This window comes from Rana temporaria, chromosome 10 (genome assembly GCF_905171775.1).
Source record: "Rana temporaria chromosome 10, aRanTem1.1, whole genome shotgun sequence".
Classification (NCBI taxonomy): domain Eukaryota; kingdom Metazoa; phylum Chordata; class Amphibia; order Anura; family Ranidae; genus Rana; species Rana temporaria.
In genome coordinates this window covers 132,722,847-132,741,405 of record NC_053498.1, presented here as the reverse complement: position 1 = coordinate 132,741,405, position 18,559 = coordinate 132,722,847, and the positions used below count along the sequence as shown (strand labels likewise).

Sequence of the window (18,559 nt, the reverse complement as noted above, 5' to 3'; positions counted from 1 at the left end):
TATTTGGTGCAAGATATTAAAACTTTCATAATGCTTCACTGATGGTCTACTATGATGTTCATTTTTTTAAATTGGGTTATGGGTAAAGTATATCTAAAGTCACAGTGGCAGATCCACATACCTCCGCGCCGGGCGCAGCGTATCTAAGATACACTACGCCGCTGTAACTTTTTTTTTTTTAATCCACAAAGAATTTGCGCCGTAAGTTACGGCGGCGTAGTGTATCTTTGGCGGAGTAAGGGCGCGGAATTCAAATGGATGTAATGGGGGCGTGTTTTATGTAAATACGTTGTGACACGACGTAAACAACTTATTTTTTTACTGCGCATGCGCCGTCTGTGGGGGTATCCCAGTGCGCATGCTCGAAATTAACCCGGAACAAGCCAATGCTTCCGACGGTGACGTCATTCTACGCAAATCCCTATTCGCGAACGACTTATGCAAACGACGTAAAAATTTCAAATTTCTACATGGGAACGACGGCCATACTTAACATTGAGTACGCCTCATAACAGCAACTTTAACTATATGCCGGGAAAGAAACCGAAGGCAAACGATGTAAAAAAAATGCGCTGGCCGGAAGGACGTTCGTGGATCGCCGTAACTAGCTAATTTGCATACTCGACGCGGAATTCTACGGAAACGCCACCTAGCGGCCGCCGAAAAATTGCAGCTTAGATTCGACCGGCGTAGATACTGTCGGATCTAGCCGAGATGCCTTGTATCTTGTTTTGTGGATACAAAACAAAGATACGACGCGCACAATTTGAAATTACGCGGTGTATCAAGAGATACGCCGGCGTAATACCTTTGTGGATCTGCTCCACAACCTTTTCTTTTGCTTTGGATGGAGTGGTGCGAGGGTAACCACTTCAGCTCTGGAAGAATTTAGCCCTTCATGACCAGGCCATTTTTTGCAATTCAGCACTAGGCTACTTTAACTGGTAATTCTGCGGTCATGCAACACCGTACCCAAAAAAATATATATTTTTGTTCTCACTGTAATAGAGACTTCTTTTGATCACCATTGTTTTTTTTTTCTTTGCAATATATAATCGAAAAAAAGACTGAAACGTGGTTCTGATTATCGTGGACTCAATTGCTGCTACCATTGAGTAAGATTCACTGTACTGTCACTATACTGTGTATATATATATATATATATATATATACAGTATATATATATATATATATATATATATAACATGCAGATCAATTTCAGCGGATCGATCCTCTCGTGTGTACGGGGCCTTAGTGTAACGCAAGCTGCTTCTAATTTTGACTGTCCTACCAACCTGGACCACAAGCCTTCCTCGCTGTGCTATGTTTTCTGCTGCACCATTGGCATGGTTATATCTTCTTAGTCATCTCCATAAAATTATCAGAAATTTGTGCTTGACCCCTCTATCCCCCCCCCTTTTTTTTTCTCCCTTTCTCTCTTTTTCTTCTGTTTCCCTTTTAACTTTTCTTTAATAAATAATTGAAAATATGGTGTGTTAAGGATAGCACTTTTTACCCAATTTTAGACTTCCCTTTATGATGTGTTAGATCTCCCTGGCAGTGCAGGTGTGTCCTCCCCCGGGCGGGCTCGCTCGGGGTGGGACCTGCCTGAGGGGTTTTTCCCCGGGGAGATAGAAATGTCTTATATTTATCTATTTTTTGGTTGTTTTGCGAATCAGTACGGAGTATTGATAATGCCTCACAAGTTTGACATTGAGGCCCGGATTCACGTAGACGTACGTATCTTTGTGCGGGCGTAACGTATCCTATTTACGTTACGCCTCCGCAACTTTGACAGGCAAGTGCCGTATTCTCAAACCAAAGTTGCGGCGGCGTAGAGTAAATAGGCCGGCATAAGCCCGCCTAATTCAAATGTGGATGATGTGGGCGTGTTTTATTTAAATTACATGTGACCCCGCGTATTTGAATTTTTTTTACGAACGGTGAATGCGACGTTCGTGAAAGAATCCCAGTGCGCATGCTCCAAATTACGCCGCAAATCGTCTATGCTTTAGACGTGAACGTAACTTACGTACAGCCCTATTCGCGAACGACTTACGCAAACAACGTAAAATTTTCAAAATTTGACGCGTGAATGACGTCCATACTTAACATTGGTACGCCTCATATAGCAGGGGTAACTTTACGCCGGGAAAAGCCTAACGTAAACGGCGTATCTGTACTGCGTCGGCCGGGCGTACGTTCGTGAATTGGCGTATCTAGCCGATTTACATATTTCTAGGCGTAAATCCTCACTTCCTGTTCTTCTGTCTGTAACTCCACACAGTAATGCGAGGCTTTCTCCCTGGTGTGGAGAAAGCCTCTTGAGGAGGGAGGGGGCGAGCAGGAGTGTCAGGACACCCACTAACACACAGCTCCTTTCTCTATCTGCAAAGTAGAGAGGGTCCTGACACTCCTGCTCGCCCCCTCCCCCCTCAAGAGGCTTTCTCCACACCAGGGAGAAAGCCTTGCATTACTGTGTGTAGTTACAGACAGAAGAACAGGAAGTGAGGATTTCTCAGAAGAAATAAGGAAATTTAAAAGCAAAATGGAAGGATGAGGTAAGTGAAGGAGGACTGCACTAAGGTAAAGGAAGCTATTTAGGGAAAAAATGTTTTGAATAACATAATTTCCTGCTTGTGTGATTGGCTCACCAATTTTCCCAGAAGTCTGCCTAAGATACCAGTCAGATTTCAGGCATCTCCTGCAACAAAAATTTCATTTTTGGTGAGCTACTCCCAGTATGAACACATCTAAAGGGATGCAGGCCCAGCAGCTTTCCTCATTAGTGCCCTGCAGATGCACACTTGATAGGTAATTATGAAACCACTCCCACTAGACCCACTCATCACTGAGGCTCAAAGGAACATACAGGGATTACTTCAGAATAACAAAAGGTAGGAATCTGCAACAAAGGTTGTTATAATCCTTGCAATGTACATAGATCACCCAGAGTGGAATGTTACTCTTTAAAAAATTATTATTAATATGAAATACTGCAAATTAATATTTTGTATTCCCAATTCCTGCCAGCAGATGGAAATCTGGACTCCTTTCAAATGGTTTCCTTTTCATCTTTTTTTTTTTTTCCAAATAACAATTTTTTATTTTGTAAAAGTTCAATACAAAACATAGTAGCAATCCAAACGTAGAAAAGGGTACAAAATTTCAACAATAAATGCCCGCGCCAGTACAGGGCTGGACCGGCATAGGAAAGGGGAGGGACAGACACCCTCACTCTCCACCGCCGGCCCCTCCACCAGTAGCCGAAATATCTCAAAAGGGTCAAGTGGTATAGGACCGTGCCATAGTAGCTTCATGGTTATTTGTACATTTAGTAACATCTAAAGTAGCTGAGAATCAAAGAGAAGGAGGACAGGAAAAGGAAAAAGAGAGAAAAGGGGGGGGGGGAGAAGGCAGACTAGAGGAGTGGGAATGGCAAAGTACCTCGGTATTCTGGCCGTCGGCTCATGGCGGATTCCTCCCTGGAATGCCACCTCTCCCAGACAAGGTCATGGTCGTCTAACCTGTCCCGGATCCTGGCTGTCATCTTTTCCATGAGTTCTACATCCTTGACAATAGCATAAAGGGCCTCCTGGGATGGGGGTAGCGGCTTCTTCCAGTGGAGGGCTATTAGGCACCTCGCAGCGGTAAGAATATGCCCAAGTAGCTTCTTATAGGGTTTGGCTATATGAGGTTGAGAAAGGCCCAGAAGAAATAGCTTCGGGGAGAGGGGTATGGGCACCTCAAAGAAGCGGAACAGGAGCTCCTGTGTTAAAGTCCAAAACGGGACAATCAGGGGGCAGGTCCAAAATATGTGGAATAAAGTGCCCCGGAGTCAGGTACCAAAAGAAAAGCACTTTGGGCATGATCCTCAAAAGGGATACGCCGTCGTATCCCTGTTTCTATCTATGGAACTGATCCACAGAATCAGTTTCCAAAAGATAGGCAGAAGATCCGACATGTGTAAGGGACTTACACTGTCGGATCTTAGGATTCAGTACTGCAGCCGCTGCTGGGGGCATTTCTCGTCGAAATGCCACTTCGGGTATGCAAATTAGCACTTACGGAGATCCACAAAGCTTTTAAGCTTCGTTTTTTCTCAGTAAGTATTAGTTTGCCGTCGGAATATTAGGGCTGCTTTTTACAAGGCCTAAACTGTTTAGGACTTGTAGGACTATCCCGCGTCGCCGTCTTTTTTTTTTCAAATTTTTTTTTTTCCCGCCGCAACTCGTATTTTTTTTTTTACGCCCGTCGCGATTCTCAAAACCCGGCGCAACGTAAAACGACGTCGTGAGCATGCGCAGTATGGCCGGCGCGGGATCGCGCCTAATTTAAATGTGACTCACTCCATTAAATTAGGAACGCCTTGCGCCGGCCGGATTTAAGTTACACAGCCGAAAATTTCTAGGTAAGTGCTTTGTGGATCGGGCACTTAGGTAGAAATTTTCCGGCAGTGTAACTTAAATCCGAATATTTAAGTTACACCGGCTGGCTGTGGATCTGGTCCTTTGTACGTATTTTCCCTGTAAAGGGTACACATGGAACTTTTAGCCGCCTGCCTCCAGACCGCCCCCCACGCCTCCTCCGGGATCACCTCTCCTAGCTCCCTCTCCCAGCGGAGCATGTAAGCGTGTTTACCCGTCTTGCATAGAGTACTCGTTCAGAATTCGGTATATGTCCAATATTAAGCCCCTCCGTGCTGTGCCCTCAAGCATAATACGCTTGAATGGGGATGGTTTCGAGAATTGGAAACGGGGGGTTATTGTGTGGGCGTAGTGGCGGATCTGTTCCTTTTCATCTTTAACCACTTTGCTGAAAAAAGTTTATTGTTTGCGAATAATTGCACAAGCCGATATATCCATACAGAATGGGATGGCTCAGAGCACTGACACCTCCCCCTTTCTGCCTCTATGCTGTGTTTAGACAGGACCCTATGGATGTTTAGCTAAAAAGGGTCAGAAGACAAGCAGCTCCTGCTGTGCTCTTTTGTAGAGCTTAGTGAATCCAGTGTCAAAGGGGCGCTGTGAAATTTTATATCAAAAGTAACTAGAAAAATAAAATAAAGATATAACACAATAAATATATATATACCGTATATACTCGAGTATAAGCCGAGTTTTTCAGCAAATTTTTTTGTGCTGAAAATGCCCCCCCTCGGCTTATACTCGAGTCACCTTTTTGCGCCTGATCTCCCGGACTTTGGGGACCAGCACACATGTAGCCCCACTCTTCCTCTACAAGTGTGCAAAGTTTATTGTCCGGGGGACCTACGGCTGGGGATCACCGATTTTTCAAAGCCGGGCACCCCTTCCATAGACTCCCATGTTAAACGGTCATTTCTCCGGTGACTTTGGGGACCCAGTACCGGCCGGTCGTAGGTCCCCTGGACCCGGAACTTGGCTTACATGTAGCCCCTTTTCTCCTTTACGAGTGTGCAAAGTTTTTGGTCTGGGGGAGTATGGAGTTTGCACCTGTGAAGATGAGCTGGGCGCCTGCTGGGAGTTATATATATGACTTTTTCCCCTTAGATTCCTGCTCGTTTTGTCTAGGGGAATCGGCTAGTTGTTTTAAAATATGAGCCGTACTTACCGTTTTCGAGATGCATCTTCTCCGTCGCTTCCGGGTATGGGTCTTCGGGAGCGGGCGTTCCTTCTTGATTGACAGTCTTCCGAGAGGCTTTCGACGGTCGCATCCATTGCGTCACTATTGGCCGAAAGAAGCCGAACGTCGGTGCGGCTCTATACTGCGCCTGTGCACCGACGTTCGGCTTCTTTCGGAAAATCGTGACGCGATGGATGCGACCGCCGGAAGCCTCTCGGAAGACTGTCAATCAACATAGGAATGCCCAGTCCCGCAGCCCATACCCGGAAGCGACGGAGAAGATGCATCTCGTAAACGGTAAGTACGGCTCATATTTTAAAACATCTAGCCGATTCCCCTAGACAAAACGAGCCTCAATCTAAGGGGAAAAAGTCATATATACGGGTGAACCTCCACTTTAAGAATACAGCAAGGAGCACCGATTTTTCAAAGCCGGGCACCCCTTCCATAGACTCCCATGTTAAAAGTCAGTCTAGTCATGGGCACAGTGAGGCATGGGCACAGTGAGGCATGGGCACAGTGAGGCACGGGCAGAGTGAGGCATGGACACAGTGAGGTGTGCAGATGGACACCATAGACTTATACTCGAGTCAATACGTTTTCCCATTTTTTTGTGGTAAAATTAGGTGCCTCGGCTTATATTCGGGTCGGCTTATACTCCAGTATATACGGTATATATTATTTTTTACAAAAAAAGTTTAAAATAAAAGTGGCTCTACACCATTACAGTTTCTCTTTAATTAAACCCTAATATGCTTTTCACATGTAAATAGACAAAACAATGAAAACATTTTGAATACATACAACCTACAGTAATTCTTTAATTAGGCTCTGGGGAAAAATTCTAGGCTCACTGGCGGCTATTTAAACAAAGAGTAATTATTTTCTTGCAACCTTGAGCATCCAAAAGAAGATATGCCGCGTCGTTATATTTTTATTCTCCAAAAAATAAATAAAGCGAATAATAGGAATAAAATGTTGGTACATAATATAATACATAATACAATACTTAATATAATAACTGTCTGGTAAAGTATACATTTTATTATAATACATGCTTAGTGCTGTGATCATTACTTAATTAAATTGATTAAGAGAAAAATATCTCTATTACTATTTTTAACGTACGTTTCACATTTTACAGGCTTGCTGTTAAAGTGTTCGTAAAGGCTGTTTGTTTAAAAACACACGACCGTTTTTCGAGTTCTAAAAAATGACGTTTTTAAGGTTCTAAAAAAAACAATTTTTTTTTCAACCCGATCATTAAAGCGGCCTTACCTACACACGATCGTGAAAAAAAAAAAAGCGCGGTGACGTACAACACGTATGACGGCACTATAAAGGGGAAGTTTCATGCGAATGGCGCCACCCTTGGGGCTGCGTTTGCTGATTTTGTGTTAGTAAAAGACGATTTGCGCTTTTCTGTCTGTTACAGTGTGATGAATGTGCTTACTCCATTATGAACGGTAGTTTTACCAGAACGAGCGCTCCTATCTCATAACTTGCTTCTGAGCATGCGCGTTTTTTTCACGTCGTTAAAGCCCACACACGATCATTTTTTACAACCTTAAAAACGACATTGTTTAAAACGTTGTGAAAAAATAGAGCATGTTCGAAATTTTTAATGGCCATTTTTTAGATCGTGAAAAATGCTCTGGAGCCCACACACGGTCGTTTTTATTGACATAAAAAAAACTTAATTTTTTACAACCCGAAAAACGGTGGTGTGTACGCGGCATAATAGCAATATTTCTTAAAAATGCCGTCTCTCCCCGTCTGCCTATCCTGCAAATATTTAATAAAAAGGGAGGACTGTAAATACCTAGTTTAGTCTGGTCAGTTACGTGATCCAGCAGCTCCAGCTCTCCTGTGTAAGAGAGTGGCTCGACAACAGCTGTGAACTCCTGGAGCCGTGACATCACCCGCCAGCTCCCATGGACCCCCTGTTACTGGCACTCCCTCCTCTCCACTGCAGCAGCCACTCTCTGAAATAATGTGGCTGGACCAAACAGGATTGAATAAAGGTATTTAGATTGCCCTTTTTCATACTGGATATGCAGTATAGGTAGGAGGGGGAAAGCATCATTTTTAGGAATTGTTGTTATTAGCCTTCCACCTTAACCCCTTCACGACTGCTTAACATAAAAATGCAGCACAGTTTATTATGGACAAGACACCTTAGTTATAGCACCACATCCCTCAATGATTTGTACAGTTGCAGGTTTTGGGGGAATTTTTAGGTGCACTTTAGGAAAAGAAAATTTGTTTAAAAGAATTTATATACCGCGCACTTTTTTGCCCTGAAAATCAGGGCAAAATCGTGGGTGCGCGATATACGCCGATACCCGCTTTCCCGCGCCGAGTTTGAATACTGCGCTGACGGCTCCTCTCGCGCTGACGTCCTGGACGTACAGGGCGTCAGCGCGAGAGTAGCCGAGCCTGCCCGAACATACACGAGTGTACTGCGCTCTGTATATGTCGGCGCAGTATTCAAACTCGGCGCGGGAAACGAGCGGGGAGGACGCCGCAGAAGGACGCTGGACCCGACGAAGAGGACACCCGAAGCCGCAGAAGGATGCCGGACCCGACGAAGAGGACACCCGAAGCCGCAGAAGGATGCCGGACCCGACGAAGAGTACACCCGAAGCCGCAGACGGACGCCGGACCCGACGAGGCCGCCGCGCAAGACACCAAAACTGTAAGTACAAAAAAAAAAATTTCCACAGGAATTTCGGGCATTTTTAGGGGTGCGCGCTATACGGGGGAGCACGCTATACCCCAATAAATACGCTATATATATATATATATATATATATATATATATATATATATATTTACTATAAATATCACAGAGTAATCCATAATCACAAATAATAAACAACAGCGACAATACACACATGTGCGTGTTTAACTTGGAGGCCACATAAGACTACAATCGGTAGTGGATCAAGGGATCATAGAAAGGCAGAAAGGCAGTTTGTTTGATTTTGTGGCATTCTTTGATCCCTTGATCCACCACCGATTGTAGTCTTATGAGATACTTTACTATAGTATGAATGTGTGCAGGGATTCGCCGGCTGAAGAGATGGATATCTGAATGATGCCTGTGGCTGCAGGCATCTTTCAGATATCCCCACATTCATACTATCCCGCCGGGATTCCCGACGGACTTTTTCCCATCAGAAAACCCGGCCGTGTGAGAAAATCTGCGTTCTTTGTCTGTTTTCCCGTGAGAAAAACTCAAATGGAGCATACACACGGTCGGGATTCCCGAGGAAAAGCTCTCATCGGAGTTTTCCCGACGGGAAAACTGATCGTCTGTACGGGGGAAAAGTAGAAAGCAGGCTCTCGGTTTTCGCCTTGGGATTTCCCATGGATCTTTTCCTGTCGGGAATCCTGCTCGTGTGTACGAGGCGTGAGGGAAAACTGCCAAAAAACGATAAACAAAAAAAGAGAACCTGCTCTCTTTTTTTCCCGCCGGGATTCCCGACTGACTTTTTCCCGCCGGAAAACCCGGCCGTGTGTATGAGAAAACCGGCGTTTTTTGGCTGTTTTCCCGTGAAAAAAACTCAGATGGAGCATACACACGGTCGGGATTCCCGAGGAAAAGCTCTCATTGGAGTTTTCCCGACCGGAAAACCGATCGTCTGTACGGGGGAAAAGTAGAAAGCAGGCTCTCGGTTTTCCCCTTGGGATTTGCGATGGATATTTTCCTGTCGGAAATCCTGCTCCTGTGTACGAGGCGTGAGGAATGTTTTCAATACCTTGTTGAATCTTTGCCACAAGCTATCCCCCGGGACGCGTGACATCTTCTCCACCGTGAGGTGCCCAAACCTTTTGGTTTCCCAACATTGGACGGTGTACTTTGGCTGCCCTACTTGGATATATTTCCTGCATTGGGTCTGCCCCCCATTCCTTGGTCCCAGTTACTTTGATGTTCTGGCTATCAGCTAGATCTCTTTCCTGATAAACGGTTGTGACATGACTCCGATGCCACTTAGAGGATTTTTCCTATGCATGGTTCCATAAACCTTGTAGAAATGACTTTTGGTACACCTGCGATTATAGCGTCTTCGGTGCACTTGATGGCCAACGACCACTTCGATAAATGAAATATTTAATGTCCTACTGCCAAAATTCTCCTACCTCGTCCTGAGGAAGCCAAAAGGCGAAATGTGTAGACGAGTGGATATTTTCAAACCTATTGCATACTCTATATGGTTTTTATGTATTATACTGTATTTTTTGTAATAAATATATTTTTTGCTAAATCCTTTTTTCCCGTCTTGCCTCCAAAGTCCACCCTATCACTGCTCCCCAGCAGTAATTTTTTCCTTTGCCACAAAGAATAAAGGCAGTTCTGAAGGCAAAGGGGGGTCCAGCCCAGTACGAGCAAGGTGTACCGAATAAAGAGGCCGGTGAGTGTATATCTGGTCACCTCCTGTGCTGATTTCTGACAGGTCATTTACATTTACAGCTCATCTGTAACCATATATTTATACATTATTCGTAACGTCATTATTCTACAGAGGCCTCCAACATCTTGGGAATAGGACGTGGACCAGGTCAGGATGGGGAGGATGAGGTCATCTTTAGAAGACACGGCCAAAGAATGTGAGATGAAGCAGCAATCCAAGTATCTTTATAGATTTGTGCTTTGCAGTTTATATTAAAAAAATAAAAATGACTAACTTATCTACAGACTTGCCAACAAGAGATTTTATTTTAGTAGGCTTCTCCGATTATGTCCAACAACCCATTGTTTTTTTCCCGGTATTTTCTGCGATCTACATGCTTTCTATTTTGGGCAACCTTCTTCTGATCTCTGTCACTATCGTATCGCCTCAGCTACAATCTCCAATGTACTTTTTCCTCAGCAACCTTTCTCTTGTAGACATGTGTTTGACAACAGTTGTGGTCCCTCGACTCCTTCTAAACTTACTGCTCAACCAGAAAAACATCTCTTTTCCAGAGTGCATTGCCCAGGTTTATTTTTTCATTGCCTTTGCAGGAGTTGAATGCTTTATTCTTTCCTCGATGGCCTATGACAGATACATAGCTGTCTGCAAACCTTTATACTACATAACAATAATGAACAGAAAGTTGTGTCTCCAGCTAGCCTTAGCTTCATGGATAATCAACTTCGTCAACTCCGTCCTTCACACTCTTCTAATTTCTAGGTTGTCTTTTTGTGGACCTCGAATTGTTCAGCATTTCTTCTGCGACTTACTGCCCCTCTTTAAACTTTCTTGCTCCGATACATCAGTCAATCAGTTGGTCATCTTCACCGAAGGCTTCATGATCGTTGCGTTGCCTTTCTTGGTAACTTTGATTTCCTATATTCATATCATTTGGACCATATTGAAGATACCATCCACCATAGGGAGGAAGACGGCGTTTTCCACTTGTTCAGCCCACCTGACCGTAGTCACCTTGTTTTATGGAACAATGATTTGTGTGTATTTTCGACCATCATCTGCATATTCTCCTGTACATGATAAACTTGCAGCAGTTCTATACACAGTCTTCACCCCAATGCTTAATCCATTTATTTACAGTTTGCGGAATAAAGATGTAAAGATCTCATTCAAGAAACTCATACAGTCCAATATATATATGTAGCTGAACCAAGTAAATAAAACATAATAAATGTATGTTCGGGAAGTTGTGTTGGTACCTGAATGTGACCTGGTGATTGCTCCTTGCAGTTCCCTGTACATTAGAGCTTGGATTGGGAGAGCGAGAAGTAGCACAAGTAGGGGATTCTGCGCCTCCAGCTTCCCGTCCTGTAAATGTCTGCAACACCCGAGTCCCGGCCAAAACCGGTCTCCCCCCCCCCCCCCCCCCCCCCCGCTGCGAATATGGAGCGACCACAGCCACAGCACCCCTATAAGCGGGGTCCTTAAAAGCGGGAGCCCCTTCCACAGGTAATGTGGCAGCCTTGTTCCAAAACAAACTACCCAGCTGGACACGGGGTGGGGGGGTGGAGGAGACACCCCGATACAGGAATCCTCCCCAAAAAAGGGGGAACAGACCGCAAAGTATTTTGTACCGCAAAAACTTCCTGCGACCGATCCCATTCCTTGCACAACATATTCCAGACATGGAACACAAGGAAAACACATATTGCGGGGCGGCACGGAACCCAAAAGGGACTGACACCTCTGATGCCACCGCCGAATCCACCATAGCTTGGGTAACCCGCATTGCAGTTTCAAGAGCCCCAACAACAGCACCATCATGTGCTGACCCTGAAACAGGGCCATCCTCACAGTCCGTGTGGACTTTGGCCAGCAGCTACCGACAAAACAATGGAACCAGAGCCGGACGCCTCAGCGAGGCCTGATTGCCGGTCAGAAAAAAATAAAAATAAAATAATAATAACATCCCAGAGGGAGGCAGAGGGGGGAACGAATTGTAACTCTCCACATTCCTCCAACACTCCCATCCTGACCCAAACGCCTCAGGGACTGCCATCACAGCATCCCTGGAAGCCGCAGGAATAGGGACACTAAGGGTTAACATCCCCTAGTACTGAAAGGCTCCACAGGACATCCCCCACAGAGATCAGGGAAACCCCCCGGAGGACTCACCGTCCGACCAGACCGCCGCTGCCGAGAGCCGTACGCGCAGTCATCCTAGGCACAAGAGCTGTATCAAGATGGGAGCCGACTTGTCTGCGGGCTCCGAGAAAATGGCCGCCGAAAATACAACTGCGCCATATAACACCACCGTCAGCGGCAAAATGGCGCCCGAAAACTGTTTTTTCAAAAACGCACAGCAAAGCCACAGTGACACATGCAATACATAGGCCCACAGGACCCCTCCCCCCGCACACATGGCAGCGCAGATAACACAGCACCCACAGCAGTTGCAGCCCCCAGGTCAGACTGAGCCCCCCACCTCACGGCCGTCACCCAGAAACTGGGAGGGAGGGAGAGGAAAAAAGGGAGAGAGGAAAGCAGGGCAAACCCTCAGTCGACCTCCCCAGGGGAAAAATCCAGCCAGACCACTTACCTGAGCAAGGGGCCACTACTTACCCGTCCTGCGACCACCGGCTGGAGGTATCCCAGACAGATCCAACATCCGCATAAAACGGCATGGCTGTCGGCCAGACACACTGTGACAAAGCCATAAAGGCCGGTCATATGTGTGCCCTAGAACAAAATGTTCCCCAGCCGCCCCTGGAGCAACAGGGCCTGTCGTGGACGTCCCAAAGCTGAGCTAAGGGCCGGCACACGCTCAATGGCCGAACATGGGGGGACTACAAGAGTCAAGACCCAGCCTGTCACCCAGTCGGCTGTTGATAGAAGAAGAATCACAGGATTCAAAAATGCAGGAACAAAATAATAAAAAGCGAGAAAAATCGCAAGAAAAAAAAATCTCCAGAGTACAGGACTCTAGAGTGCCTGTCCTCTCCTGTCGTTAGGCAGGAAACTGAGGCTGCTAGAGCAGGGTATGGGTTATACCGGGGGGCCACGCCCCCTTGGAGGAGCTGCACTGAGGAATGTGTTGTTAACACTTAAAGTGCTTTTTTTCTGCCTAAACTCTCCTAAAGGAAGCGGATATAACCCTACTGTCAAAGGATGCTGTGTCCGTCCATGAACGGAAGAGAAAACTATTTTTTTTTATTTAAAAAAAACGTTTTTTCCATTTGATACGCTTACCTATTTTGAGCCTGTTCTGGTCTGGTTATGCGATCTCCTGTGTCAGCTGCAGGGGAAAGGAGGAGAGCACGCTCAGCAATGGTAAAGCCTGGGAGTGGTGACATCACCCATAGGCTCCTATGGCTCATTTGTTTTCAGTGTTCCCTCCTCTCCCCTGCAGCCACCGCCAACTTACACAGGATAGCTGGACTGGGCTTAAAATAGGTAGTTGGTAAGGATGAGCTCTGGCATGTTCGCAAAGCCCACCAGGAAGTCAGCACTGCGTTAATCACAGACAGGGAGACATTTCCCGATCTCTGCAATGTCTCACTGCCTGTGATTAGCGCAGTGCCGACTTCCTGGCGGACTTTGCACGTGGGCTTAGCGAACACGCCGGAGCTCATCCTTAGTAGTTCGGTTTATCTGGGAATTCTATTTTAAGGTGGTTGTACACCTTTCCATATATCCAGTGAAGTGACTGGCCTCAGGTGATACACAAAGATGAAACAAATCCTCCTACATAATTTGTACCTGTTTATCTGCAGTCTTCTCTTCATCCGTTCAGAATTTATACAGCTTGTCTGAGCTTTCAGAAAACAGGGGGCAGGGAGCTGAAGATACACTCCATGAGGAGAGTCGATTGAATGGAACAGGGACACACCCCTTTACACAGCACACAGGAACAGAGCTGAGGCTGTCAATCACAGGCTGTGTCTTGAAGATACCTCCCCTGTCACGTTTCTTTCTTTTGGTGTCAGGAAAACTTTTTGGAAGTGACTCATGCTGATAGCAGAGGAACGAAACAGCAAACAGAAATGACACTTAGGAAAATGATAATGGGATTCTTAGGGTGCCATAAAAAATCAAAACCTATTTGTGTGTGTATGTGTATATATATATATATATATATATATATATATATACACATATATACACACACACACACACACACACACATATATATATATATATATATAAAAAAAATATCAAACTTATACATATATAAAATTATCAGGTTATCATCCTACAATAACCATAAATGAGAGATGGACCGCAGTATTTTGTTGCTCTACGTGTTTCACCATACGATGGCTTCCTCAGGATTAGAAAAGCTCTCAGTTGGTTGTTGGTCCTATGCTTCTTTAAACTTTTTTTTTTACGTGTTCTTGTATATATTTCATTATGATGTCATATATTGTAACAGCTTACATGATTCTAATATTCTGTTTTCAATCTGTAGTGACCACATATGCAGTACTCATCTCCTGAGGTAGCCATCATATGGTGAAAAATGTAGAGCAAGAAAATACTGTGGTCCATCTCTCATTTATGGTGATAGCCTGATGATTTTATCCATGTAGAAATACAATTTGATATTTTTTTAATTATATATATATATATATTTTTAAATCAAATCGTTTTTTTTATTTATTTTATATACAGACAACAGCAACATACAGCCCAAGCACGTATTGAGAGGGAAGAGAGAAAAAAAAAACCAGTTCACCCCTGGCCCCCATGCTCCCCCCCCCCCCCCTATCGCTCATACATCTATCCACTCCCGTCATACCTCCAAAATATCAAACCAACGTCTCCATATTTTTTCAAATTTCCCTAGACATACTCTATGTAAAAAAAAGTATATTTTCCTTTAATTAGAGTTTCCCTTACTTGCATTTTCTATTCTGATAATATAGGTGGCAATGGTGATAACCACTTTTGTGCAATGAGCTCACAAGCCTTTAAAATAGATTTCTATTTATTGATACCATATATTATTGGTTTTGATTTGTTTATGGCACCTTAAAACGGGTTGTAAAAGGTAAAAAAATGTTTCCCCTAAATAGCTTCCTTTACCTTAGTGCAGTCCTCCTTCACTTACCTCATCCTTCCATTTTGCTTTTAAATGTCCTTATTTCTTCTGAGAAATCCTCACTTCCTGTTCTTCTGTCTGTAACTCCACACAGTAATGCGAGGCTTTCTCCCTGGTGTGGAGTGTCGTGCTCGCCCCCTCCCTTGAGCAGGAGAGTCAGGACGCTCTCTACGTTGCAGATAAAGGAGCTGTGTGTTAGTGGGCGTCCCGACTCTCCTGTAGTCCAAGGGAGGGGACGATCACGACACTCCACACCAGGGAGAAAGCCTCTCATTACTGTGTGGAGTTACAGACAGAAGAACAGGAAGTGAGGATTTCTCAGAAGAAATAAGGACATTTAAAAGCGGAATGGAAGGATGAGGTAAGTGAAGGAGGACTGCACTAAGGTAAAGGAAGCTATTTAGGAAAAAAAAAAAATTACCTTTAGAGCCGGTTCACACAGGGGCGGCACGACTTCGGGGGCGACATGAAGACAACATCTAAGGCGACTTGCAAAATGACTTCTGTATAGAAATCAATGCAGGTCGCCCCGAAGTAGTACAAGAACCTTTTTCTAAGTCGGAGTGACTTGCGTCGCTCCTATTAGAACGGTTCTATTCACTAGAATGGGACGCGACTTGTCAGGCGGCTGCGTCGCCTGACGAGTCGCCCCAGTGTGAACCGGGTCTTACAACCCCTTTAAAAGTCCTATTATCCTTTCCCTAAAAATAGTTTTATTTCATGTCTGAGGTTTACAACCGCTGACTGTTTTCTGGAGAAGTGCCATGTCAGGCTGAGGAGAGGCTGGCTGCAGATTCCTGCAATGAACCTGCTGCACATAGAGGAAAATATCGGCCTATGCAATAATGTCTCCCATCTCAGGTATAGTTTTAATGTGTTTCTGAAAAAATGTACAATAAAAAAAAAAACTGTAAATATATTAACAATTTATATATATAAATATATACACCAACTTGTGTTCAAGACTTATCGGTCCTTTAATATATAAAGTCACAATTCCAATAACTCTAAACAGGGAAATTTCACTTTGAGCAATGCGAATCTGCTGTACAAAATAATCCTGTATATTATGCATAGAAGGCTGCGCCCAATCGTGTCACTGTGTATTTATACTTTGCTATAAACTCTCGGGTCTCTTCTATACTCAAATCTGTTCCTAGAAGTTTTCTGTAATCTGTTGCTAGAAGTTTTCTGTAATGTGTAGTCATGCAGCTAGGCTTACAGTGTGTTATTTCTACATTTGCATCTAAATTGGGATTGCACTCATTTTAGATGTGCGACGTGTTTTGGGGTTTCGCGGAATCGTCAGGAATTGCACTTTAACAGCCAGGATAAGCAAATATTGCCTGAATATAATTGGCACATTTATTCTTCCTAGAATCTTGGAGTGCTTTGTGCATTTCTTCCAGATCTGTGCAGTAATCCAGTGTGAGACTTCCTGTAATAAAGACCACTCACTGCTGCCCTCTCTCCTTGTGCAGGGTGACTGGTCTGGTCTCCGCCCCCTCCTGTACTTTTCTACATGCATCCTGTAGTGGGTGGAGCCTGCTAGGTCCCTCCCACAGCTCTGCTCTCTGCACAGGCTGTATACAGCACAGTGATAAGGTCACCAATACTATTCATAGTAATATCTTGGTTTATAAAAAAGGCATTCGGTGCACACAAAGTGGATTTATAGCCTTTGTCGGTACTGAGAAACTACTAAATGAAAGCTATGCTCAGCTTTAATCCATTTTTTGCCCAAAGTTGAATATTTTTTTTAATTTGCGCATAAAATTCATGTTACCTAAAGCAATAGGCTATAAATAACTCCCACATCACTACTGTTCCAACATTGGAATAAGAGGTATGGGATAAAGCCCAAAGCCCCACCAATTTTTTATTTTTTTTTACCCGATACATAATTGGCATTAATAGTGATAAAACTTTAAGCCTGGATTGACACTATTGAAAACGCGGGAAGCAGCGAGATTCCAGCGCCTGTTCCCGCATTGCATCTCCCTCGCAGGCAGTTCACACTGCCCTCTGCGGGTGTCAATACAAAGTTAATGACATCCCCAGATCGGTTCACAGTGCAAACTATGGCCCAGATTCTCAAAGAAGCGCCTATCTTTAGGCGGGCGTAGTGTATATCAGAGACACTACCCTGCCGTTACTTAGAGCGGCAGGTCCCGTATTCAGAAAGGACAAGTCCTTTAGTTACGCTCTAAGTTACGGCGGCGTAGTGTAAATGGGCCGGCGTAAGCCCGCCTAATTCAAATTAGGCTGGTAGGGGGCATGTTGTATGTAAATGATTGGTGACCCCACGTAAATGACGCGCTTTACGAACGGCGCATGCTCAGTATCACGTCTCATTTTCAAAGTAAATTACGGCCGCTCAATGCTTAGTCGACGTGAACGTAACCTACGCTCAGCCCCATTCACGGACGACTTACGCAAACAACGTAAAATACGACGTTGTTCGTATGTTTCCGACGTCCATACCCAACATGACTTACCCCTGCTTTACGAGGGGTAACTTTACGCCGGTCCGACGCCTTACGTAAACGACGTATCTTGATACGCCGGGCGCACGTAAGTTCGTGAATCGGTGTATCTAGCTCATTTGCATATTCAACGCGGAAATATACGGAAGCGCCCCCAGCGGCCAGCGTAAATATGCACCCCAAGATACGACGGCGTAAGAGACTTACACCGCTCGTATCTAGGCAACAGTGAGGCGTATCCGATTCTATGAATCAGGCGCAGACATGCGACGCCTCACACTCAGTTACGACAGCGTATCTGGAGATACGCCGTCGTAACTCCTTTGTGAATCCGGGCCTGTGAATTCAATCAGGAATTGGTTTGCATGGGTGATCCGAGTCCAGTGCGGGGGGGGGGGGGGGTAAAAAAATAAAAAATAAAAACGGTCCCTGCACCTTTTTTGTGCGAATCCAATGTGAATTCAGACGTACAACTGTAGGGCTGAATTTGCATCGCACAGACATCGCATGCAAAGTCTGCGTTTGCATTAGTGTAAAGCCAGGCTAAATAATTATTTCTGATGTCAAGTCTAGAATTAAAAATAACTTTTAGCTGAACTGGAACATCCAGATTATGTTTACTAAATAAAATATGTAATTATTACTAAAATAATTAGAAATATCTTTTTTTTTTTATTATGAAGTGCCGGTTCACACCAGCACGACCGAAGCGGACATCCCTGCGGCTTGCATACGACTTCTTTAACAGAAGCCAATGCAACTTGTGATGAAGTCGTCCTAAAGTAGTGCAGGAACCCTTTTTCGAAGTCGGAGCAACTAGAACAGTTCAATTGCCGTTAATGGGATGCGACTTGTCATGAGACAAGTCGCGGCAGTGGGAACAGAGGCTAAAGCAGCTTTATCACACTCTTTAACCATCTTGCATACACACTTGGCGAAGAACGTCACCA

General features: G+C 44.6%; 1 protein-coding gene across 1 annotated transcript; it reads left to right on the top strand.

The window, feature by feature from the left end:
• Positions 1–10,138: 10,138 nt before the first annotated feature.
• LOC120916112 (olfactory receptor 1L6-like) lies at positions 10,139–11,233 on the top strand. The gene has a single exon (XM_040326928.1). It carries the CDS (start codon positions 10,288–10,290, stop codon positions 11,224–11,226), a length of 939 nt encoding a protein of 312 aa, XP_040182862.1. The 5' UTR covers positions 10,139–10,287; the 3' UTR covers positions 11,227–11,233.
• The last annotated feature ends 7,326 nt before the right edge of the window (positions 11,234–18,559 follow it).

What these genes read in the sequence shown, in the direction of transcription:
- LOC120916112 (XM_040326928.1), top strand. Translation starts at nt 10,288, where the DNA reads ATGACTAACTTATCTACAGACTTGCCAACAAGAGATTTTATTTTAGTA.